At 43.5% G+C, this 25,799-nt stretch overlaps 1 protein-coding gene across 3 annotated transcripts; it reads left to right on the forward strand.

Annotated features, from left to right (window-relative positions):
- Nucleotides 1-4,968: 4,968 nt before the first annotated feature.
- Nucleotides 4,969-25,799, forward strand: zc3h7bb (zinc finger CCCH-type containing 7Bb). 3 transcript variants are annotated; one of them, XR_003867713.1, is made up of 23 exons: nt 4,969-5,217; nt 6,045-6,105; nt 6,205-6,241; nt 6,411-6,608; nt 7,071-7,229; nt 7,416-7,496; nt 7,610-7,669; nt 7,882-7,924; nt 8,075-8,310; nt 15,590-15,890; nt 16,185-16,243; nt 16,488-16,587; nt 16,785-16,946; nt 17,098-17,303; nt 17,393-17,493; nt 17,705-17,895; nt 17,981-18,057; nt 18,136-18,365; nt 18,669-18,774; nt 20,716-20,824; nt 20,938-21,071; nt 21,210-22,785; nt 22,891-25,799. XR_003867713.1 is itself a non-coding variant. In XM_029699185.1 (22 exons), exons 2-22 carry the CDS (start codon nt 6,047-6,049, stop codon nt 21,243-21,245), a joined length of 2,685 nt encoding a protein of 894 aa, XP_029555045.1. In that variant the 5' UTR covers nt 4,969-5,217; nt 6,045-6,046; the 3' UTR covers nt 21,246-25,799. The 3 variants fall into 3 exon arrangements, 2 of the variants coding, with proteins under 2 accessions (XP_029555045.1, XP_029555046.1); XM_029699185.1 differs by having other exon boundaries at nt 21,210-25,799; XM_029699186.1 differs by having other exon boundaries at nt 17,705-17,886; nt 21,210-25,799.

The raw sequence follows: 25,799 nt of genomic DNA on the forward strand, positions 1-25,799 counted from the left end.
TTAAGACTCTATGTTGGTGTTTCCTTTATTTGGGCAGTTACCTATATGCGCTTGTGACAACATTTTATCCACAGTTATTTTTTTGAAACTATTGATCCTCTGGCCAAATTATGCTCTCTGGTGTATTTGGAACATTGAGAGCAGGCTCCTGTGGTTGCCTCTTGGGTCCCATATGGGCTTGGGCCCAGCCCCTGACTCACACAACTGGCCTGTCACATTTATTTATTATGCAGTTTATTTATTTTTTATTTTACAGTATTAATCAGTTACCCAATCAAGGCAGGGCCCCCCAGTTACCCACGTGTACCCCCTACCTCTTCTCCTCCCCCCATCTTACGATTAGCAGAGCGGGCTCCTGAATACTCCTGTGGTTGGTGGTTGCAGTAAAGAAATGCTATATATATATATATATATATATATATATTCTCTCTCTATATATATACAGTTGAAGTTGGAAGTTTACATACACTTAGGTTGGAATCATGAAAACGAGTTTTTCAACGACTCCACAAATTTCTTGTTAACAAACTATAGTTTTGGCAAGTTGGTTAGGACATCTACTTTGTGCATGACACAAATACATTTTTCAACAATTGTTTACAGACAGATTATTTGACGTATAATTCACTGTAATACAATTCCAGTGGGTCAGAAGTTTACATACACTAAGTTGACTGTGCCTTTAACAGCTTGGAAAATTCTAGAAAATGATGTCATGGCTTTAGAAGCTTCTGATAGGCTAATTGACATCATTTGAGTCAATTGGAGGTGTACCTGTGGATGTATTTCAAGGCCTACCTTCAAACTCAGTGCCTCTTTGCATGACATCATGGGAAAATCAAAAGAAATCAACCAAGACCTCAGGAAAAATAACTGTAGACCTCTACAATTCTGGTTCATCCTTAGGAGCAATTTCCAAATGCCTCAAGGTACCACGTTCGTCTGTACAAACAATAGTGCTCAAGTATAAACACAATGGGACCGTCTCACCGCTCAGGAAGGAGACAGTTAAAATAATTTTCTATCCTAATGATAATAATTAACAATCGATAAGCCTTGACTAATTCCCAAGGTTTGTAAGACAATGGGTTAATAATTAGGCAAGGACTCAGCTTTCTGCAAAAGGTTCATACAGTTTATTCAGAGAACGTTCTCCAGTTCATACACAAAACATCTATTATATACCACGCTCCTCATTTACGCACACACATTACACACTAACACTAAGGAGAGTTAATTGTTCTTCCCCAGAACTCTCAACACCGTAAATTCTTACCCAGCTGACAGTTTCAGTACTCTGAGATTAGGGAAACCTGGAGGGTTCAAGCTAGGTCAGGTCAACCACAGTTTAACAGTTCTTAATGTTTACTTAAACACACAGACCTCCATTCCTAGTCAATCTCATGAGACTTATGCTTAACCCTTTTGTTACTTATGCTACAGGCTATATATATCCATGCTACATAACTACTAATTAATAATGGATTATTGATTCATTTACCTTTATTAGATCATTCTCTTATCAGAGACGCATTCTGTCTCCTAGAGATGAACGTACTTTGGTGCGAAAAGTGCAAATCAATCCCAGAACAACAGCAAAGGACCTTGTGAAGATGCTGGAGGAAACGGATACAAAAGTATCTATATCCACAGTAAAACGAGTCCTATATCGACATAACCTGAAAGGCCGCTCAGCAAGGAAGAAGCCACTGCTCCAAAACGGCCATAAAAAAGCCAGACTACAGTTTGCAACTGCACATGGGGACAAAGATCGTACATTTTGGAGAAATGTCTTCTGGTCTGATGAAACAAAAAAGGAACTGTTTGGCCATAATGAGCATCGTTACGTTTGGAGGAAAAAGGGGGATGCTTGCAAGCCGAAGAACACCATCTCAACCATGAAGCGCGGGGGTGGCAGCATCATGTTGTGGGGGTGCTTTGCTGCAGGAGGGACTGGTGCACTTCACAAAATAGATGGCATCATGAGGAAGAAAAATTATGTGGATATATTGAAGCAACATCTCAAGACATCAGTCAGGAAGATAAAGCTTGGTTGCAAATGGGTCTTCCAAATGAACAATGACCCCAAGCATACTTCCAAAGTTGTGGCAAAATGGCTTAAGGACAACAAAGTCAAGGTATTGGAGTGGCCATCACAAAGCCCTGACCTCAATCCTATAGAAAATGTGTGGGCAGAACTGAAAAGGCGTGTGCGTGCAAGGAGGCCAACTTATTGTAGGAAGCTTGTGATGAAAGAAATTAAAGTTGAAATAAATCATTCTCTCTACTATTATTCTGACATTTCACATTCTTAAAATAAAGTGGTGATCCTAACTGACCTAAGACAGGGAATTTTTACTTGGATTAAATGTCAGGAATTGTGAAAAACGGAGTTGAAATATATTTGGCTAAGGTGTATGTAAACTTCCGACTTCAACTGAATATATATATATACAGTACCAGTCAAAAGTTTGGACACACCTACTCATTCAAGGGTTTTTCATTCTTTTTGACTATTTTCTATGTTGTAGAATAAAAGTGATGCAATCAAAACCATGAAATAACACATGGAATTATGTAGTAACCAACAAAATGTCATTTTGAGAGTCACTTAAGAACAAATTCTTCTTTTACAGTTATTTTATGGTTGTGATACAGCCCAGGATCGAACCCGGGTCTAGCATTGTGATGCAGTGCTTTAGACCGCTGCGCCACTCTGTCCCCCACATATGGAATCATGTTGTAACCAAAAAAGTGTTAAACAAATCTAAATATATTTTAGATTCTTCAAAGTAGCCACCCTTTGCCTTGATGACCGCTTTGCACACTCTTGGCATTCTCTCAACCAGCTTCATGAGGTAGTCACCTGGAATGGATTTCAATTAACAGGTGTGCATTGTTCATTAGAGTTAGAGTTCATTAGTTACCAGCCTCAGAAATTGCAGCCCAATAAATGCTTCACAGAGTTCAAGTAACAGACACATCTCAACATCAACTGTTCAGTGGAGACTGTGTGAATCAGGCCTTCGTGGTCAAATTACTGCAAAGAAACCACTATTAAAGGACACCAATAAGAAGAAAAGACTTGCTTGGGCCAAGAAACACAAGCAATGGACATAAGACCATTGGAAATCTGTCCTTTGGTCTGGTGAGTCCAATATTTGAGATTTTTTTCCAACCGATGTGTCTTTGTGAGACACAGAGTAGGTGAACGGAAGATCTCCGCATGTGTGGTTCCCACCGTGAAGCATGGAAGAGGAGGTATGATGTGTGGGGAGCTTTGCTGGTGACACTGTCTGTGATTTATTTAGAATTCTAGGGACACTTAATCAGCATGCCTACCACAGCATTCTGCAGCGATACGCCATCCCATCTGGTTTGCGCTTCGTGGGACTGTCATTTGTTTTTCAACAGGACAATGACCCAACACACCTCCAGGCTGTGTAAAGGCTATTTGACCAAGGAGAGTGATGGAGTGCTGCATTAGATGACCTGGCCTCCAATCACCTGACCTCAACCCAATTGAGATGATTTGGGACGTGTTGGACCGCGGAGTGAAGGAAAAGCAGCAAACGAGTGCTCAGCATATGTGGGAATTCCTTCAAGACTGTTAGAAAAGCATTCCAGGTGAAGCTGGTTGAGAGAATGCCAATAATGTGCAAAGCTGTCATCAAGGAAAAGGGTGGCTACTTTGAAGAATCTCAAATATAAAATATATTTTGATTTGTTTAACACTTTTTTGGTTACTACATGATTCCATATGTGTTATTTCATAGTTTTGATATCTTCACTATTATTCTACAATGTAGAAAATAGTCAAAACCAAGAAAAACCCTTGAATGAGTAGGTGTCCAAACTTTTGACTGGTACAGTACCTGTGACCATAGTATTTACATTAGCAATTGCTGCACAGCTTAGTGGTGGATCAAGTGAATGAAGGCTACCGTTGGCCTTGTATGTTTTGATCCAGAACAAATAAGATGAAATGTGAGTGAAATATTAATTCATGTTATTGTACATTGGTTGTAATCAAATCCAAACAAATTTTATTTGTCACATGTGCCAAATACAACAGGTGCAAACCTTACTGTGAAATGCTTACTTACAAGCCCTTAACCAACAATGTAGTTTTAAGAAAAATAAGAGTAAAGAACTAAATTTACTAAGAGTAAATGAAAGAGTAGGTGTGTCCAAACGTTTGACTGGTACTGTATCTTAAGATGAATGCACTAACTGTAAGTTGCTCTGGAAGGCCTCCCAAGTGGCGCAGTGGTCTAAGGCACTGCATCGCAGTTGCCAGCTGTGCCACTAGAGATTCTGGTTTGAGTCCAGTCTCTGTTGCAGCTGGCTGTGACCGGGAGACCCATGGGGCAGCGCACAATCCCATCACGTTCTAGCGACTCCTGTGGCAGGCCAGGCGCATGTATGCTGACATGGTCGCCAGGTGTACGGTGTTTCCTCCGACACATTGGTGTGGCTGGCTTCTGGGTTAAGCGTGTAGTGTGGCTTGGTTGTGTTGTGTTTCGGAGGATGCATGGCTCTCGACCTTCGCCTCTCCTGAGTCCGTACGGGAGCTACAGCGATGAGACAAGACTGTAACTACCAATTGGATACCATGAAAAAGGGGTAAAAACAATACATTGCTAAATGTAGTGTCTGCTAAATGACTGAAATGTAAACATAATCTTTTATAATCTATTCAAAGGGGTTATCTGTACCAAAATGATGTAGCTACTGTGCTGCCTGCATCACCAAGTCAATAGTCTGCCACATGTTGAGCAATATCAACACTTTTTGACAGGTCACTTCAAAATCTGTTCAATGATCAAAGTGGATTTTATGAAAATTCTAAACATTTATTTTCAATCTCTGTCAACTCTGACTGCGTGCTCGTCAATGCAACTGCCCCCTCCTAGCGGTCACACTGAATATAACCACACTCAACCAACCCACAGCTCTTTAGGACCAAGCGTCTCATAATCTTGAGCGCAATTTGGAGAAGTACTGTAGCTAGCTAGCTTGGACTGTGCAGAATTGTAGGTGAAAACTCTCACATGTTCTGTCCAGATACTGCAACCCGTTACCGGGAAAGTGAACAAATAAATATGTGTCTGGATGATTAATATTTTGAAGGTCCTTATATAAGTAGATATTCACAATTTTGTCCTATTTATTCTGATAAAGCAGTCTTTGGAGAAGAACAAGGTGTTGTTTTCGGTGAGTAGCTAACGTTAGCTAGTATGCTATTGCACTGTCAACTACCACACAAAACGAATTTACAAAATACGAAGCTGTGTGTATATATATCTATGTCAGTCATTTGCCACTTATGTTGAATTGACCTAGCTAGCTAACTCTGACTAGTTAGCCCTGGTGTTCCGATGCTGTCCCTGCCATCAGCAAGTTTGCTCTTCATAATAAATATAAAAAATACGCTCTGTAATAAGTTGATTTGCCAGCTGATATAGCTAGCTACTGTTATGCATTTTCTACATTCACTGGTTAGTTAATGGATATATTGAAGTAGTGTCACTGCCGGTTGAAGTCGGAGCCTGAAACAAACCAAAGAGTTGACAGTGGATTAGCTAGCTACAAGCTAAAGTTAGTTAACTAACCTAAGTCGATAGCTAGCCACTTGGAAGTTATCCTGAAACTTTCATCCCAAATCGTTTGTAATTGTTTCATGCTATCCAAGACTTGCAATTGAGTATTTCCTAAACATGCATTATACGTAGTTCATCAGCTAGCTAACAAGTTATTTTGGTTCGGTACACCGTGTTTATTCTGCTGTATTTGCAGCTAACGCGTTACTCTCGTCCGAGTTATTTTTAGGCAAGCGCGAGGATAGACATGCAGGTTATTATTAGAAGGCCTCAAAATGGAAGAAAGTGTTGCGGTTTGTCGTGTCCGATGCACTCTCTACTTGTTGTCTGTGGCTTTTTAGATCTGACAACAGCGTACTTTGTCTTTGTCAATCATGAACATATTTTTGATTGTAATTTTATTCACAAATAATATAACAATAAACTTGATCTATTCTTTAGCCATGGATATGGAACGACAGAAACGGAGGGAGGAAATCCAGAAAGCTATGGGCTTTATTCAGTAAGACATCCTGATATTTTTCTATATAGTCAGTACACATAAACACGAAGAACGTACGTGAGGTGGCACTGATTGATGTATCTCACATTTTCTCTACAGGTCCTCCTTGCCTTTCCCAGAGCCTGAGAATTATGCGGTACCTATCTGTTGCTTACAATGTTTATTCTCTTGCCTGACCCAAATTGGTCGAGCCACCTGCCTGTCATCAATTGTATCCTTCCACAAATCTGCACTTTATCTCAGTTCTGAATGATCTTTTATCATTCTCATGATCTCTCTCCCTCCTGCCGCCTCCTATTCTTCAGGCTTTTTTGACCCAGTTGGTGTGTAACTTGCTGGACGAGGGAAACACAGTGTTTCGGGATGGGGAATGGAGACAGGCAGCGCAGCATTACAGTGAGGGAGTCAACGTGGCCCGCTATGCTCAGGCAGAGGCACTGGTCATTCCCCCTGAGCTTCTGGAGAGCCTCTATGTCAACAGGGCAGCGGCACACTTTCAGTTTGTAAGACATACACACACACTTAACAATATTCAAATGATTAACATATTCTCAAAAGTTGTTAAAGCAGTCATTATAAACTGGGTGGTTCGAGCCCTGAATGCTGATTGGCTGAAAGCCGTGGTATATCAGACCGTATACCACGGGTATGACACAACTTTTATTTTAACTGCTCTAATTACATTGGTAACCAGTTTATATAGCAATAAGGCACCTTGGGGGTTTGTGGTATATGGCCAATATACCATGGCTAAGAGCTGTGTCCAGGCACTCCGCGTGGATAAGAACAGCCCTTAGCCATGGTATATTGGCCTTATTGCTTAATTATATCAGGCCAAGCACTTTGTCTGTACATAATGGATCCCACATTTAAGTCAGTTCTTACACCCAGTCCCCATCTTCTCTCCCTTTCCACCTCCCCTCTTTCTGTTTGTCTCTCTTTCTTTGTCTGTCTCTTTCCCCCAGGGGGAGTTTGAGCGGGGCGTACAGGACTGCGATAGCGCGCTGTGCGTGTGTGAGGGCAGTCGCAGGGCGCTCTACAGGAAAGCTCTGTGTCTGAGAGAGCTGGGCCGACTCAGGGAGGCCTATGAGTGTGGCACCGGATGTCTGCTCACTGCCCCACATGTAAGTCAAGGCCACATGGCATCCAAGGGCAATCGAACTGTAGTTCAATTAAAATGATGAATCCTTGTAGGATTCATATGGGATCACCAATTTATTTTACTACGTCATTTTAGTTACTCACATTTCTTTAATGTGTCATGTCAGTTAGTCTTATTGTTTATGGAATCTACTTTCTGTGTCATACAGGACAGGCAGGTGGGTGAACTGGCCCAGGACCTGGCTAATAAACTGGGCCTGAAGGTCCGTAAGGCCTACATCAGCTCTCAGGTGAGTTCAGTCACATTGGACTCTATCAACAGTAGGAATGCGCCCCTCAAAGATCAAAATGCCTAGAACGATATCTGCCACGGTCAATATAAATGTTACTGCCGTCTCCACAGGTGGAGTCCTCAACGTCAGGGAGGGAGAGCAATAGAGAGAATTCTTCACCCACAGGAGAGGTGAGTGTCTGGTCGTCTTGGATTTTTTTTCTTCTCATTGCCATTTTCTTATTAAGGGCAAATGGAATGAATGGTTATTTTAATTGTCCCAGCGTCATTAGGGTTTGGCCGGGGTAGGCCGTCATTGTAAATAATAGTTTGTTCTTAACTGACTTGCCTAGTTAAATAAAGGTAAAAAAAAAATGTTTACCAAGCCTTCTCTTTTTATTTAGACGTCCGCCAACGGGCTAGAATCTTTGACTGACATTGCATCAGGTATGGCAGCTCAACATGAAAACATAACATCACGTTTAACTTGAATGATTTATTTGTCATTGTCATTAATGTTCCTCTCTAAAATTCCCTTCTCTCTATGGTCCTATCTCTTAATTTCTAGTTTTTCTTCATCCCTCTCCTCCGTTCCAGCTGATCTGTCCAGTGCCCAGTGTATCCCTGCCCCTCTGGCCACGCCCATCCCTGTCAGCGACGAGCCCTCGAGCCCAGTGGCCACGCCCTGTGCTGACCTATCAGAGAGCCCCAGTACAGTCCTACCGCCCATGCCCTACTCCGTTCCCGTGTCGGAGCACATGGAGGAGTGCAGCGTGATTGCTGACGATCTGGACAGCCTGCTGGGGGACTGCATCTCCAAGAAAGTCAGCGAGGTGAGAGGGTCGCTACTAGGATCACTCCAAGGCAGGATGCTGTCCGTGCTGTGCCCCCCCTCTGTTGACAAGAGAGGATGTACAGACAACACTATATGAATATTTTAGAAAGTATCGCTGTGACTTGGCTGACCAAGGGTGCACATTTTAGTGGTTTAAAGAAGTCTACTTTTTTACAACCTAATCTCTATTTTTGATGTAAATGGCATGTTATAGAAGGGCCAGATCTTTTTTTTTTTTTTTTTCTATTTCACTTTTTTGAGAAACTTACCCAAACCAACGATTCACTTCCTCGTTGTGCAGTATGTGGGCTCTGAAAAAACATGAACAAAGGCTCCAAAAACACCCAAATATGTTGTTTTAGAAACAGGGAAGCTCTCCGTATAGTGATGCAGGTCTTTAGATGTTGTACACATTAAATTGTGCCATTCTGTACGTTATCCGCAACGTTATATTCAATTTTGTGCGACTCGAGCTGTTTCTCCTATGCAGCCTGCTGCTAGAGTGGATGGAGAGGTGTTGCTCGAGTTGCTACAAAATGTAATATAATGTTTGGAATGATACAATTTCATACATGAAGGGACATCACGTGCGCCATCCGTATGGTTAGTGAGAAAGTCCATGTTGCAAATGTACGCTCCCTTACTAGACGTCCGACCACGTCCGATAAATCCGCGGACGGCGTCGGGCCGCTCACAGGGGCCGGATCTTCCAGGAAGTCATCGAACGGAGTCTCTCGGACCTTCCGTTTCCGTTTAATTAAATTTTCAAATTTTGGTCATTTCCTTGCAGTCCCGGATTATTCCACGAGAGGGCGTATGGAATCATATTGCAAATGTAACATATATCACCAATCGCGACACGGCTTTTTCTCCTAAACGGAAGATAATTCGAAGACGAAACTCGGTCTGCGTGGGTTTGGCATAATGGGCAGTTGGCCCCGAACAGGATGGAGTCGAGGCCTCGACGCTTTTCGAGTTAAGGCTATTTTTCTGGGATTGAAAGTCAAACAGGAAAATAGAGTGCTGATTTGACCGCTTCACATCAAACTACATGAGCCTACGGTGTCAGGAGAAAAGGAACCATGCATTTACCAATGTTCATTTCAGAGAAATTGTACAATGACACATTGGTGATATTCAACAACAAGAGGGTTTTTTTTCAAAAAAGTTACATATCCAGTTGCAGCGTGTTCAGATGAGTCCGTTAAGGCAGGTTTCGGAGCTCTGCGAGATTTCTGTGATTTTCTGTGATTTTCTGAAACAACACACACTTGTTCAACCCTCTGTAAATAAGTCAGTTCTTAACAGAAACACTTAAAACTCAATATTCTATAAGAGCCTAACGTTCAGATTCCTGTGTCAACCAGAAATGCCTTATAATGGTGTCATAGGGGCTGTTTTGAAGGGTTAAAAAGGTCAGATCTTTCCACAACTTCATATGTGTGACTAGGCAGCCCTCATGAACTGTAAATCAGTCATTTATCCCATCAGATGTCAAAGAAAAGCTCTCTCAAACACACACACAGCAAGGACGGAGTGACACAGTGCGGTGCTTAAAGACACAAAGAGCCTGCAATGGCATTACCATTATCTCTAGGCTGAGACGAGTTCAATGAGACGCCCCGCTTGACCGTAGCTTGCTCGGTATGAGCGCAGCGACCTTGAGAAAACTAGGCCCAAAATGAGGCCTGCACCAATATGTCAAGTGCTTATGGGTGACAGTGAGAGAACCATTAGGGTTAGAAGCACAATTCAACCTCAGGAGCGTTCCTGAGGTCCTCCCGATCTGTGCAAGCCTAACCTTGACCCTGTGGCATTAACCCTTCACAGTGAAAAGAAGGTGTTTAGATCAAACTGTGTGCAATGACTTCTCTCCCCATAGGAATACATTGACAATTCTCCTAAATTCAACCTGAAGTCTATGTGGGTTATGAATGCCTTATGAACCTGTCTTCTATAACAATCCATCAGGCTACTGTGAGGTCTACCTGTGTCGATTCTAAGGTTCCTGGAGCAACCGGAAAATGTTAAAATCACCCTAGAGCTATTGTCATATAAGCAACCTGCAGATAGTGAAAATCACGCAACTCAACCATCTGTCATTCAGTCAATTCTTAAGGTAGAGACTTCATATTCAGGATTCTGTTTATGTCTAACCCAAAGACAACGTGTGTTGAGTAAGAGCTTCCTGTGACAACCGGAAGTTGTTAAAAACAGCAAAGAGCTATTGTCATATGGTCAACCTGCATATAGTGAAAATCACGCAACTCAACCCTATGTCATCCAGCCAATTCTTTAGGTAGAGACTTCATATTGAGGATTCTGTATATGCCTACCCCAAAGACAACGTGTGTCTATTCTTTTTGCAAAAAAAACAAAAACACACACACACACAATTTGGCCATAGGGACATAGTGTGGGGCTTAGAGTCTTATACCGCCTTCAATAGTTACTTTCGTTCAAACGATTCAAGAACCATCAGACCTAGAGCTCCGAAATTTTAGAAACCTGTTCTAGAGCTCAAGTCGATAGTGCACGGTGATTTATGGGGCTCTAGAAGGTTCTCTGACCGAGAAACCGCCTCGTACATTTGCAATATTTTCAATTCATTTTGAATATCACGGACATGGCGACATGTAGAAATGTCCCAGAGTCGCAAGACTAGGTGCATTGAAACCGCCTCGGCCCATAGAGACGGACCCCAATGTCTCTGTCCGATAGCTCATTCAGGGACCCCGTAGTAACGCCCTGAAAAAGTGGATTTTCAGCACCAATTAAGGCCATTGCTCGGGCACCGAATGACCTATCAAGCCGAAACTTGGGATTCGGGGTCGCCTCACATAGGCCTACACATAATGTCAGAGCTGGACCCGCAGCTATAACGTAACTATGTGTTTTATGTTTTTTTATGGTTAAAATTGAAAGCACTGTGAATTATGGGCCTTCTCTGACATGTGATAGTTGGCTTCTATACGAGTTGGAAAAAGTTGATTTTGTGTCAGATGCTATCAGTTTGGTGTCAGAATGACATCTAATTGACTGATGGACGCTGACTGCTGTGTGACGAGCAATGGAGAGGAACCACAGTCACTGCCCGGCCATCCCGAGTTCATCGGGCCAGTCAATTATGCATTTCTGCAGTATTTTTGAGCATGCCTAAATTTGTGATGCTAAATGCCCATTAAATCATATTGCAAACGTAACGCGCTATATTGCAAACGTAACGTGCGTTTGCAATATGATTCAACAGCAGAAAATATCACCAAAGTTGACATGATGAAATCAACACATTGAGCGACAGAGGAACCACAGTCACTGCCCGGCCATCCCGAGTTCATCGGGCCAGTCAATTATGCATTTCTGCAGTGTTTTTGAGCATGCCAAATTCGTGATGTTGAGGCCCATTGAATCATATTGCAAATGCGCATCCGTGGACGTGGTGACCCGAAATGGGTTACCAGGAGTAATTTTTTAGAATGGTTTTAAATGCCTTTAGGGTGGTGCAAGGGGTGCACGGTTGGGTAGGGAGCACCTTCCATCAGTGCCCATCCAGTATAAGGCGCCCCTAGTCATTTTGGACATTTTTCAAAAAATCGCTAAAAATCGACAGTCCCACTTCTCTCATGTCACCATCAAGTCATGGAGAGGAACCACAGTCACTGCCCGGCCATCCCCAGTTCATCGGGACAGTCAATTTTGCATATCTTTAGTGTTTTTGAGCATGCCAAATTCGTGATGTTGAGGCCCATTGAATCATATTGCAAATGCGCATCCGTATATTTGTAATATGATTCAATAGCAAAAAATATCACCAAAGTTGACATGATGAAATCAACACAACGAGCGATGGAGAGGAACCACAGTCACTGCACGGCCATCCCCAGTTCATCGGGACAGTCAATTATGCATTTCTGCAGTGGTTTTGAGCATGCCAAAGTTGTGATGCTAAATGCCAATTGAATCATATTGCAAATGCGCATCCGTGTATTTGCAATATGATTCAACAGCAAAAAATATCACCAAAGGTGACATGATGAAATCAACACAACGAGCGATGGAGAGGAACCAGGAGCGTTCCTGAGGTCCTCCCGATCTGTGCAAGCCAACCTTGACCCTGTGGCATTAACCCTTCACAGTGAAAAGAAGGTGTTTAGATCAAACTGTGTGCAATGACTTCTCTCCCCATAGGAACACATAGACTATTCTCCAAAATTCAACCTGAAGCCTATGTGGGTTATGAATGCCTTATGAACCTGTCTTCTACAACAATCCATCAGGCTACTGTGAGGTCTACCTGTGTCGATTCTAAGGTTCCTGTGACAACTGGAAGTGGTTAAAAACACCCAAGAGCTATTGTCATATTGCCACCTGCAGATAGTGAAAATCACGCAACTCAACCATCTGTTACTCAGTCAATTCTTAAGGTAGAGACTTCTTATTCAGGATTCTGTTTATGTCTACCCCAAAGACAACGTGTGTGAAGCAAGAGCTTCCTGTGACAACCGGAAGTGGTTAAAAACACCCAAGAGCTATTGTCATATTGCCACCTGCAGATAGTGAAAATCACACAACTCAACCATGTGTCATTCAGTCAATTCTTAAGGTAGAGACTTCATATTCAGGATTCTGTATATGCCTACCCCAAAGACAACGTGTGTCTATTCTTTTTGCAAAAAAACCAAAAACACACACACACAATTTGGCCATAGGGACATAGTGTGGGGCTTAGAGGCTTATACCACCTTCAATAGTTACTTTCGTTCAAACGATTCAAGAACCATCAGACCTAGAGCTCCGAAATTTTAGAAACCTGTTCTAGAGCTCAAGTCGATAGTGCACGGTGATTTATGGGGCTCTAGAAGGTTCTCTGACCGAGAAACCGCCTCGTACATTTGCAATATTTTCAATTCATTTTGAATATCACGGACATGGCGACATGTAGAAATGTCCCAGAGTCGCAAGACTAGGTGCATTGAAACCGCCTCGGCCCATAGAGATGGACCCCAATGTCTCTGTCCGATAGCTCATTCAGGGACCCCGTAGTAACGCCCTGAAAAAGTGGATTTTCAGCACCAATTAAGGCCATTGCTCGGGCACCGAATGACCTATCGAGCCGAAACTTGGGATTCGGGGTCGCCTCACATAGGCCTACACAATGTCAGAGCTGGACCCGCAGCTATAACGTAACTATGTGTTTTATGTTTTTTTATGGTTAAAATTGAAAGCACTGTGAATTATGGGCCTTCTCTGACATATGTGATAGTTGGCTTCTATACGAGTTGGAAAAAGTGGATTTGGTGTCAGATGCTATCAGTTTGGTGTCAAAATGACATCTAATTGACTGATGGACGCTGACTGCTGGGTGACGAGCAATGGAGAGGAACCACAGTCACTGCCCGGCCATCCCGAGTTCATCGAGCCAGTCAATAATGCATTTCTGCAGTATTTTTGAGCATGCCTAAATTCGTGATGCTAAATGCCCATTGAATCATTTTGCAAACGTAACGCGCAATATTGCAAATGTAACGCGTTTTTGCAATATGATTCAACAGCAAAAAATATCACCAAAGTTGACATGATGAAATCAACACAACGAGCGATGGAGAGGAACCACAGTCACTGCACGGCCATCCCGAGATCATCGGGCCAGTCAATTATGCATTCTGAGCATGTCAAATTCGTTAAAAATGTTAAAAGCAACAGAGTCCCACTTCTCCCTCATCATACATGACAAGTAGACCATCTGCGTTGATTCATGGCTTAACATAGGGATATATATAATTTGGGCAGTATAAATGCCATTTGGACCATGGTTCACTGACTTTTGGGTTTGGAAACCGACTTCCTATGATCGTACATGGCAAACGGACAAACATACTGATTTGGCACATTCAATACTTTCATACATGTATAATTGACAAAAAAAGAATTGGACATTTCATTTGCACATTTATAATGGCATTTGGCAAAAAATATAAATGTCACTTTTGACTTCCTATGAAATCATATTCCAAATGCACAAATCATATGCCTTATGCACAAGCAAATATGTCACTTTTGACTTCCTATGAAATCATATTCCAAATGCACAAAACATATGCCTTATGCACAAGCAAAAACAACCCAAAAAATTGTCAATAAAATATGTCAAAAGTATGTCCATACAGCTCTTATACATGTGTAATTGACATAAAAATCAAAAAAAAATCGAAAAACGGTCCAGAAACCACTTTTTAAGGGTTGAAAAGTTTTCAAAAAATATGTCATTTTTTCAAAATTTGACTCTTGGGACTTGAATTGTGTTACATTTGCAATATGAAAATTCACTGCGGAGAGCTCTAGCTATCTTTTGGATATTTGCTGTGATTTGGCACATGCAATACTTCCATAATTGACAAAAAAAAGCATTGGATATGTCATTTTGCAAAAAAAATGAAAACAAAAATGTCACTTTTTTCCTATGAAATCATATTCAAAATGCACAAAACATATGCCTTGTGCACAAGCAAAAGCAACCCAAAAAACGACATCAATAAAAAACGTCAGAAGCATGTTCATACAGCTCTTATACATGTGTAATTGACATAACAATCGAAAAAAAATCAAAAAACGGTCCAGAAACCACTTTTTTACAAGGTGCTAAGTTTTCAAAAAAAAATCATTTTATCAAAATCTGAGACTTGGGTAAGAATTGGGTATCATTTGCTGTATGAAAATCCAAGGTGGAGCACGCTCGCCATCTAAAGGAAATTTGGGGTGTTACAATTGGCAATTGCCATCGGAAAATTGCCATATGATTGGCCCGGAGATGGGCTGCTTTGGGTGGTTTTTGCAATCGTGTGTATGATTCGTGCTATGCCAATATGTTGCCATGTTATTTTGTCCAAATCAGGGGGGTATTCCCTTACATGTGTACAATAACTAAAGACCTGCATCACTATACTGAGAGCTTTCCTGTTTCTAAAACAACATATTTGGGTGTTTTTTTAAGCTTTGGTTCATGTTTTTTCAGATCCCCCATACTGTACACCGAGGGCAAGTTTTTTTTGGGGGGGGGGTGTGTAAGTTTTTCAAAAATGAGAAATCACAAAAGAAGTGTCTGGACCCTTCTATAACATCCCATTTACATCCAAAATAGAGATTTGGTTGTAGAAAAGCAGACTTCGTTAACTTCCACCACTGTACACAAGTACATTACACAGAGCACAGAGTTATGTATTTCTGGTCTAGAAGGAGATTTAGAATAAGATGGATAATGTCATGTCTCTGTCTCTCAGTCACAGAGCCCAGTCCAGGGTGCTATCCCCACCAACCTCCCCAACACAGCTGTGGGCCTGCGCCCTCCATACTCCTCCAGCCTCCCCGCCCCCTCGCCCCAGCTACCCCCTGCCTTCTTCAGCTCCTCGGTCAGCCAGATGCCCTCCTTGGAGCCTTACCCCTCACTGGGCCAGAGGGACCAGACCTCCACACAGGCGCTGGACGCCCTGGGGGCCTTCTCCCCGGGGACCGGGGACATGGAGGGCAAAGGAGGGGTTGGAATTGGAGGGCTGGACTCACTCTCTGAGTACACTTTGCCTGGTGAGTGGATGAGACATATGAACAAGGTGTATGGGTCAGGGTGTGTGTTTGGAGATGTCAATTCTATCAAAACAGTAAAGCCATTGTTGCAGGCTTTTTGGCAATTATCCAGTCTTTTACAACCATACCGTTTAAATGTGCGTCAGCTGTTTCTTAAACCTTCACTGGGACTGCCCAGCGACCCTGAACAGTCCTCGGGGAATGCGTTAGTTGTTGAAGCTAGTCCGTGTCAGCAGCACTGCTGTAAGGCCATATGGTGTCTGATATCTGTGTCCTTGTGTTGCTGTTCTCCAGGGGGAAGAATCTCTCACAGCTTCATCCCTGGGATCTGCAACCACAGCTCCACTCACACGGTACGACAGCGGCACAACGCCTGAACACCACCATGGATACTCTCAACTTCTTTCTCCTCTTTTATCATGACATGGATGTCTCTTCCTACCCTGCTTGTGTTCTGCAGACCCCAGATTACATTTATTTCGTTATTTCTCGCTGTTGAGATACATGCACGTTATCAGAACTAGGAGTAAGTTGTGTTTTTTGATAATAAAGACCCTTTTAAATCTGTTGATGGATTGGCTTGTCTTCCTCCCTCAGAACGTCCCAGCAGGCACCAACCTCTCCCTGCTCTCCCGGAACCCACTGGCTGGCACCCACGAGTTCAGACAGGCCTGCCATGCCTGTTACAGCCGCATAGGTACACACTGCTACCTTCACCTTTTCCCACTCCAGAATATGTTACCTTAATGATTTATTTATTTTATACCTAGCAGTATTAAGTCAATATTGTCTGTTACACCAATGCTTACATAATTGACACGTGTGGGATAAATCAAGTATATTGAATTGAGCGCTGCAGTTGAATGAAAAGTCCCCCTCGTCTTCTCTCTGCAGGTCCACGGGTGATTGACTACCAGTACCAGCCAGAGGCGGCTCACCGCTGTAAGAGGGACGTGCTGCTGTGTCGCTTCAAAAACACAGACGACCCCACATGGAAGAGAGTCAGGCCTCGCCCCGCTAGAAACAATTTCCTGGGGGCTTTTGTGCTCTGCAAAGGTACGTGTGTTCACTCACTCAAATAAGCACTGGTGGTTGAACGTCATCTCTCACAGCAGAATTCTGGCAGTAGTTTTTTTTTAATGCCTGCTGCCCATCAGTGATAGTAAAGATCATCTACTCTCTACTTTCCTCCTCCGTCTCCCTGAAGAGGTCCAGGAGCGCCAGGAGTGCCAGTACGGGGAGAACTGCACGTTTGCCTACTGCCAGGAGGAAATAGACGTGTGGACTCAGGAGAGGAAGGGGGCTCTGAGCAGGGAGCTGTTGTTTGACCCGCTGGGAAGCACCGAGAGACGGGCACTCAGCGTCACACGCCTGCTGCAGCTACACATGGGCATGTTCATGTTCCTCTGTGAGGTAGGGTGTGATACACACAGACCTCCACCTTGGAGAACTTTGAAGGATTCGGTATGTACAGAACATTCACACACTTTCCTCCTCTGCAGGAATGTTTTGACAGTAAGCCACGCATTATCAGCAAACGCAGCAAAGAGAACTTGGCTGTCTGCTCAAACCTCACCGCCCGACATCCCTTCGACGATAACAAGTGTGTCTTCTAGAAGTTTCTTTACTTTTCAGTTGTCCTCTCTGTCCTTGAGTGTATCAGATCCAGACAAGTAGTTTGTCTTAGCATAATCCAATTTCCCTCAGACAATATTACACTCAGCTACTTCCACCCGGGCCCCTTCTATGATCTTCTCGCCCTCTCCTTCTCCCTCTTCCTCCATCTAATTTCTCTCTCTTCCACGTCTCCTCAGGTGCCTAGTGCATGTGGTGCGTTCGGCCAACGTGCGCTACAGTAAGGTGCGCCCGCTGCACCCCCTCTGCCAGTTTGACGTGTGTCGCCACGAGGTGCGTTACGGCTGCCAGCGCGAGGACAGCTGCTCCTTCGCCCACTCCGTCATAGAACTCAAGTGCTGGGTACTGCAGCAGGACACAGGTACACGAAGTACGCATGTTTATATACACACACTACAAAGGATTGCAGCAAAATAACCAAAGTTCATTCTATCATCTGTTACTTTGTCTCTCAGGTATCACCCATGAGGAGATGGTACAGGAGTCCAAGAGGCACTGGTACAGGCTAGAGCAAAATGCTCAGAGACAGAAGGTGAGCGTGAGATGGGCACCATGCCCTAACATTGTTATTTTAAGGGCCTGATTTACAAAATGTCCCTCTCTCTTTCAGCCTATGCATGTCCCACACCAGAGCTGTGGTGGGGTGGGGGGAATAGGTGGCGGAGGGGGAGACAATCTCGGGGGTGGAGGGGTTGGCTCCGGGGGTGGAGGAATTGGAGGAGGGAGAGGCAGAGGGCTGAACCTGAAGATGAAGTTTGTCTGTGGCCAGTGTTGGAGGGACGGACAGGTCAACGAACCAGACAAGGCCCTCAAGTACTGCACTGCTAAAGCAAGGCACAGGTGAGAGACTAGGGCGGCCTGGGGGCATATCAAACTGACATCTGCACTTCTCTTGTTAATATAAGGCTGCAAGGGCTACTATCTGATTCATGACCAGGCCTGAACTGATATTTATTGGATCAAAGGAATGTTAATGAAATAGGCCCATTACAGGATTAACTCTATAGAAATACAAAATACCTCGCTCTGAATGGTCAATTTCACTCATTTGATAGGGGGAAAAATAACTCAAATGTTATTTTATTTTGCCTATCTCTCCTCCCTCTCTTCCTCGTCTCTCTTCCTCTTTCCACCTCTCTCCAGCTGGACTAAGGAGCGTCGGGTATTGCTTGTGAAATCCTTTGAGAAGAAGAAGTGGGTCGTTGTGCGGCCGCTTCCCTTCTCCCGTACATACCCACAGCAGTACGACGTAAGTCTCTCCCCCTCCTCCACTCCCTCTTTTCTCCCCCGTCTCATACACAGCCACATAAGTATGACCTGAGTCACCCCTCCTTTTCTCCATCCCTCCCTTCTCTCTGGGTCTGTTTTTAATCTCTCCAGTTAGTCAGATCCAGGAGACCTCTCACATGCTGAGTACAGCTGACGGTCAGCCCCCTTTATCCCCTCTCACATTTACCTCTAGTGTTTCGGCAACCCTCTCATCCCCTATAACATTGCCTGCTTATAGTGTTTACCTAATAAGCATTTTGACCTTTTTCCCACAATAGGTTAGTTATTTCTTGCTAATACTTGTGAAGGAAAAGGGTTTCGGTATCAAATAAAAACACAACAAAATCACAGGAAAGCAGGGGTTGGAACCGGTTCAGGGAAAAAAACTGAAAACCAGGTTTCTTTTTTTTGTTGAGAAACAGAAACAGATCCGGGAATGAAAGTGATCTGTAGTGTTCCGGAACAGAACCGTTATTATTCTAATCTTGAAAACCACTTATGTTATTTTTAGTTTGTTCTAAAAATGTCTAGTATATACAGTGCATTCAGGAAGTATTCAGACCCCTTTTCCACATTTTTATGTTACAGCCTTACTCTAAAATACCCCACAATGACAAAACAAAAACATGTTTTTCGATAATTTGTTCAAATGTATTACACTTTTTAAAATGTATTTTGTTACTATCACATTTACATAAGTATTCAGACCCTTTACTCAGTACTTTGTTGAAGCACCTTTGGCAGCGATTACAGCCTCGAGTCTTCTTGGGTATGACACTACAAGCTTGGCACACCTGTATTTGGGGAGTTTCTCCCATTCTCCTCTGCAGATCCTCTCAAGCTCTGTCAGATTGGATTGGGAGCGTCACTGCACAGCTATTTTCAGGTCTCTCCAGAGATGTTCAATCGGGTGCAAGTCCGTGTTCTGGCTGGGCCACTCAAGGACATTGAGAGACTTGTCCCGAAGCATCTCCTGTGTTGTCTTGGCTGTGTGCTTAAGGTTGTTCTCCTGTTGGAAGGTGAACGTTCACCTCAGTCTGAGAACCTGCTCCAGAGCGCTCAGGACTTCATCAAGGATCTCTCTGTACTTTGCTCTGTTCATCTTTCCCTCAATCCTGACTAGTCTCCCAGTCCCTGCCGCTGAAAAACATCCCCGCAGCATAATGCTGCCAACCACCATGCTTCACCGTAGGGATGGTGCTAGGTTTCCTCCAGACATGACGCTTGGCATTCAGGCCAAAGAGTTCAATCTTGGTTTCATCAGACTAGACAATTGTATCTCATGGTCTTTAGTTGCCTTTTGGCAAACTCCAAGCGTGCTTTCATGTGCCTTTTAGTGAGGAGTGGCTTCCGTCTGGGCACTCTACCTGACCAAGGCCCTTCTCCCCGATTGCTCAGTTTGGCCGGGCAGCCAGCTCTAGGAAGAGTCTTGGTGGTTCCTAACCTCTTCCATTTAAGAATGATGAAGGCCACTGTGTTCTTGGACCTTCAGTGCTGCAGAAATGTTTTGGTACCCTTCCCCAGATCTGTGACTCGACACAATCCTGCCTCGGCGCTATACGGACAATTCCTTCGACCTCCTGGCTTGGTCTTTGCTCTGACATGCACTGTCAACTGTGGGACCGTCAAGGCGGCTGCAGCAGTAAGGCGGCGGCGGCAGCAGTAAGGCGGCGGCAGCAAGGCCCACAGGGGACCAGTACGGAGAAAACATTTATCAAATGTATGAAATGTATGCATTCACTACTGTAAGTCGCTCTGGATAAGAGCGTCTGCTAAATGACTAAAATGTAAATGTAGTAAGGTGGCAGCAAGGCGGCGGCGGCAGCAGCAGTAGTAAGGCGGCAGCAATTTGCCGGCGGCAGCAGCAGTAGTAAGGCGGCGGCAGCAGTAGTATGGTAATAATAAAGCAGTGTCTCCCTAGATGTGTGTCCATGTGATGAAGCAGAAGAAGTGCCACTACATTGGAAATTGTTCCTTCGCCCACAGTCTGGAGGAGAGGGACGTCTGGACGTACATGAAGGACAACAGCTGTAAGATTTTCTGTTGCTTTTCCTCTCATTATGTTCCTCTCTTTTTGTGTGCCAAATAAATAATGTATTTACAGTGTATCTGTTGGAAATGCTAACCCCCGTCCTGTCCACAGTGAGGGACATGCAGCAGATGTATGACATGTGGCTCACGATGACCAATCAGAACAGACGCACTGACAGAAGCCTCATGACCCCGCCTCCGGAGGAGAAACAGGTTTCGATGACGACCGATTACACCGAGTCGTTGGTGAGGGGCTTTCAAGTCATGAGTTTCATTAAAGACAAGTGGCTTTTTGTGTTTGATATGGGAAGACCATTTTATTTGTCTCTCTCTCTCTGTGTGTGTGTGTGTGTGTGTGTGTGTGTGTGTGTGTGTGTGTGTCAGTCTGGGCAGCGGTTGTCGGAAGGAGGAGATATGTGAGTGTTGTCGAGCTGAGGAGGAGCTGGCCCTGGAGACGTGGATAGGAGACCCCACTACACCAGAGACCAGCTACAGTACCTACCACCTGTGACATCAGTCTGAATGCAAACACACATACACACAACACACCTTACAGTACAACAAATTGCTGTTGCAACAGGCACCAACTCGTGTGACATACACACACAGAAAGTTGTGTATAAGAACATTCACACCCATAATCTGAATGGTTTGGCCGTTTACTTCAATCTGAACTTCAGTGTATCTCTAACACGCTGCAGATGTCAATGTACTTTATATGTGTCCATTATATTACCATTGAAGGCAAATATTGAATTGCCAGCAAAAAGAAAAGGCCCCAAAGTCGCCCCTTCTAACGAATACGGAGTGGCTGTGTGGCCGATACCTCTTCCTGATGACTAAACAACCGAACAAATTAGCCTGGGAAGTTAGTTCAAATCGCCGTAGGTTTTTTTTTATTTCAGCTGTTCAGAAATATGAGGCAGAGCCGTAGCAAATGCGCAGAAGGTGATTCGGTTGTTTAGCTCTGGGAATGAGGCGCCCAGGGGGGCAGAACGGGGTGGTTGGATTCGGTCGTGCAGCCTCAATCTTAAAAATAAGCCCCTTTATCTATGTAGCTAGGGGCAAACGTCTACAACCAAGTCCTACCCTCCTTCCCTTGTGGGAACGTAGAAAGAGGGAGAGAGAAATCGGACAGAAATGGTTAGTACGCCATTTTGTTTGTCCATGGGAGTTGGTGCTTCAATCTATTCGTCTGCCATATTGGTAGAGTACTATGAATGTAAAGCCAGTCGTTATGAGGAAGTCATAAAAATAATTATGGTTGTAGAATGTATTCGGAATACCCAAGACAAATCTTATATAACATTTAAAATGACCCCCTATCCCCCCATTTATTTATAGAAATGGCACAGTAGTCTTGGTTATGTACTGTCAGCAAGCTAAGCAGCCCTACCTTGTGGCCAGCAACGGCACGTATACACATACACACTGTATACACTGTGTAGGCTCAGAATGGAACAGTTTCATAATATTGAATTGGAGGGCTATAGGGAGTGACTGCAGACTCTTCACTCGGACCCACTCAAACAACATACTGTACCGTATGCTTAAAACCTGGAGTTTTCACAGACTACATGAACAAGTCTGCGTCCTCCTAGTTATAGCCACTCTTTAACAAGGCTCCAGATGTTATCTGGGTCAGGTGACGTGGCTTCATCTGGCATATCTACCACCAGTTTAACTAGGATCAAGTGAGGTTACCTTTGCCCTGTTAGCTCTCCAATGTAAACCTATGCCGATTTAGCCAGGGAGAAAAGATAAGCTCCAAATCACAAAGACTGAGTACAGGGACAATACATGGGGTTAAGATGCATATGACAGAACATTAGGGATTCCAATAAGCCACAAGAAAGGGGAGGGATAGTACAGCAGGATGGAGCTTGAATGGATCCTGGAGTATGGTGGCTTGGTGACAGGGGTGGTCAGGTGGGCGGGTCAGGGGATGGGCACTGGACAGGTAGCTGGATCCTGGGGTGGGTGGGCACTAGACAGGTAGCTGGATCCTGGGGTGGGTGGGCACTAGACAGGTAGCTGGATCCTGGGGTGGGTGGGCACTGGACAGGTAGCTGGATCCTGGGGTGGGTGGGCACTAGACAGGTAGCTGGATCCTGGGGTGGGTGGGCACTAGACAGGTAGCTGGATCCTGGGGTGGGTGGGCACTGGACAGGTAGCTGGATCCTGGGGTGGGTGGGCACTAGACAGGTAGCTGGATCCTGGGGTGGGTGGGCACTGGACAGGTAGCTGGATCCTGGGGTGGGAGGGCACTGGACAGGTAGCTGGATCCTGGGGTGGGTGGGCACTAGACAGGTAGCTGGATCCTGGGGTGGGTGGGCACTAGACAGGTAGCTGGATCCTGGGGTGGGTGGGCACTAGACAGGTAGCTGGATCCTGGGGTGGGTGGGGGGCTGACAGGCTCGGGTATTGTGAGAGAGGGAGGGTGTTATGGAAGCAATGATGAATACATAAAAAGTAAATTAAAAGTAAAATGACTATCCATAATGTAGGCTAAAGAAGACTGACTATCCATAATGTAGGCTGACTACCCATAATGTTGGCTAGTGAGACTGGTGTGTGTGTGTATATACACACACACACACACACACACTAACATTAATTCACAAAATATATCTAGGCAGAGACAGGTTTTTCCCATATGGCCAGCATCTCATTCCCTTATACCCGCACCAGACATGATGTAATGGAGGTATGTCTCTATTCATATACATTATATATACATATTTACAGATATTGGTATACTACTAAAGATAATTGATAACTTAGCAGTTAAGCTTAATTAAATATAACCTAAAACTTGTATTGATTACATAGAACCTCTTGTTATTGAGCTATGCTATATGACATGTATCGCTGAACTAGATGACTAGTGATTTTATTGCTTCTGTGAGGGTCATTCCAGAGATGTCTGTAGGAGCAAGGTTGACTGATTCTTATGACAGGATTTGAATTGAATGGTTTCAGCTAAGCCAAAAGAAAGGGGATTGGTTGGGTTAAATGTCAACATGAGGGACATGATCATCTCAGAACCCAGACAACGTATGGTGTGTACTTGCCACCTGATGAGAGATTTTGATCAATGTGGAAGTAATGGGTCTGGTAGGGAAAGTGTTACTCAATTGGAAACAGTTTTTGATCTAATCATTTTTTTTCTCTTGATCAATAAACAATAGGATGCTAAGGTACTCCGTTCTATAAACATTGATTTAACGGATTCACCTTGATAGTAGAGTAGGTCAATAAAGTGTCCAATCAGTTTTAGAGGAGTAACAAGAGGTGGGAGAGGCTTCTTCTGGAATGACCCAGGTATTTGCTTAACTGAGGGAACGTATTACTACTGCTACTACTACTACTATTATGATGATGATGAATTATGATGACGATAATGATTGCCATTATGACTATTTCTATTCTCCTATATGCTATTGATATACGTATATATGTTAATTGCTATGTATAACTCTCTTTATAAATGTATCCATGTATGAATATAATACTTTACTGTAAACAGACGTATGTGTGTGTTAAACAGGATTGTCCAGCAGGCAGGCCAGACAGGGAAGAGTTCATAGTTTACCTTGCTCTAACTGGTACGAAGAACAACTCGGTTCAGTTTTAACATACTTGCTGACTGTGACCTCACTCTCTGCTTGCTGGTTACGTAACAGGAACACAAGCTAACATAGCATAAGTGTCCATAGTTCACAGGGCACCCTAGATAATAGCAGACAGCTTACTGGACCAGGTTGTTGCTGAAGATCTGATTTGATATAGTCTTGGTTGCTTGAGGTTAGTGGATTGTAAGGGCAGTTGAGATTGTATGGAAGATAAGATTGGTCAGTCAGTCCAATGGAATGTGCTAGTGACACTGAATTTCCGATAGCCATGTAAATCGCTAATGATTGTTTTCCTGACTGCTACCGAGTGAGATTATATAATCAATAATACTCTATCATTTATTTAGTCATTAACCCTGCTGGAACAACTCCAAGCATACATTGACGTCTGTATACATCAGTATAGCACCTTATTCAATATATACCTATATAAAAGTATACATACCCCTATCATATAATCCTACTTTCTATGATACATATAACTATAATTATACTTAGACACCTGTATAATTAATTTAGATAAAAAGCGGTTCTGGTTTTCTCTGGTTGTTTGAAAAGGTCATAGTCTGATTTCATTGGTTACCTGCACAGTGCACACCGTACTACATAAGTCCTTGTATCTGCTCTGTTGCTAGGTTTGAGGGGCCTCCTTTGTCATCATTACAGTGTGCTGTTACCAAAGTGGTCAGAGACAGCCCGGCATTTTAGAAGTGTTCAATCAACAGCCTTTGTTGTTTTAACTGACTCATGGTTGTAAACAAACAGTTATTATCAGAAGGGTCAATAATAATCTCAGGCCTTGTGCTTAGAGGGGACTGGAGGAACCGAAAAGTGGTCAGACCAGACTGTATCCAAACTCACCAGAGAGAACTGCATTCGATCATGAGACTGACTGATTCGTCTTGGTTTAAGAAGAGGCTTTGATCCCAAAAAGCATACAGTCATGTTTATTTCTCCTGTTGTCTTTCCAAGTAGAAGGCCGAAGACATTCTTGTAAACCTTGGTTCACTCCATGTTCATTATTGCCACACACAGGCATTCCCTGTATTAAAAAAAGAGAGAAATACACATGTGAATTGACACTCACCCTGCCACACCCACTCATAGCCACAATGAGCTGATATTAATTTACATTTGCATTCAGAGTTATTACTGGATTATTTTCAACTACTTGGAATACGAACCAGAGTTTTAAGAAGTGAAAAACAAGGCCTCTATTTGTGTTAACTCTGTTTTGTCTTTATTTTCTCCTTTTTTTCCTCCCTGGTTGGAAGTGAATTACGATGAAAAATGGACCAAATCTCTTGAAGGTGTTTAACAATAAACAGTGTTTTAGAGA

This window comes from Salmo trutta, chromosome 18 (assembly GCF_901001165.1).
Source record: "Salmo trutta chromosome 18, fSalTru1.1, whole genome shotgun sequence".
Classification (NCBI taxonomy): domain Eukaryota; kingdom Metazoa; phylum Chordata; class Actinopteri; order Salmoniformes; family Salmonidae; genus Salmo; species Salmo trutta.

Bases quoted from the DNA above. Each gene is read 5' to 3' on its own strand.
- zc3h7bb (XM_029699185.1), top strand. From the start codon at position 6,047: ATGGATATGGAACGACAGAAACGGAGGGAGGAAATCCAGAAAGCTATG. The intron at 7,670-7,881 runs GTGAGTGTCTGG...CTTTTTATTTAG, and splicing joins ATTCTTCACCCACAGGAGAG to ACGTCCGCCAACGGGCTAGA. The intron at 16,244-16,487 runs GTACGACAGCGG...TTCCTCCCTCAG, and splicing joins ACCACAGCTCCACTCACACG to AACGTCCCAGCAGGCACCAA.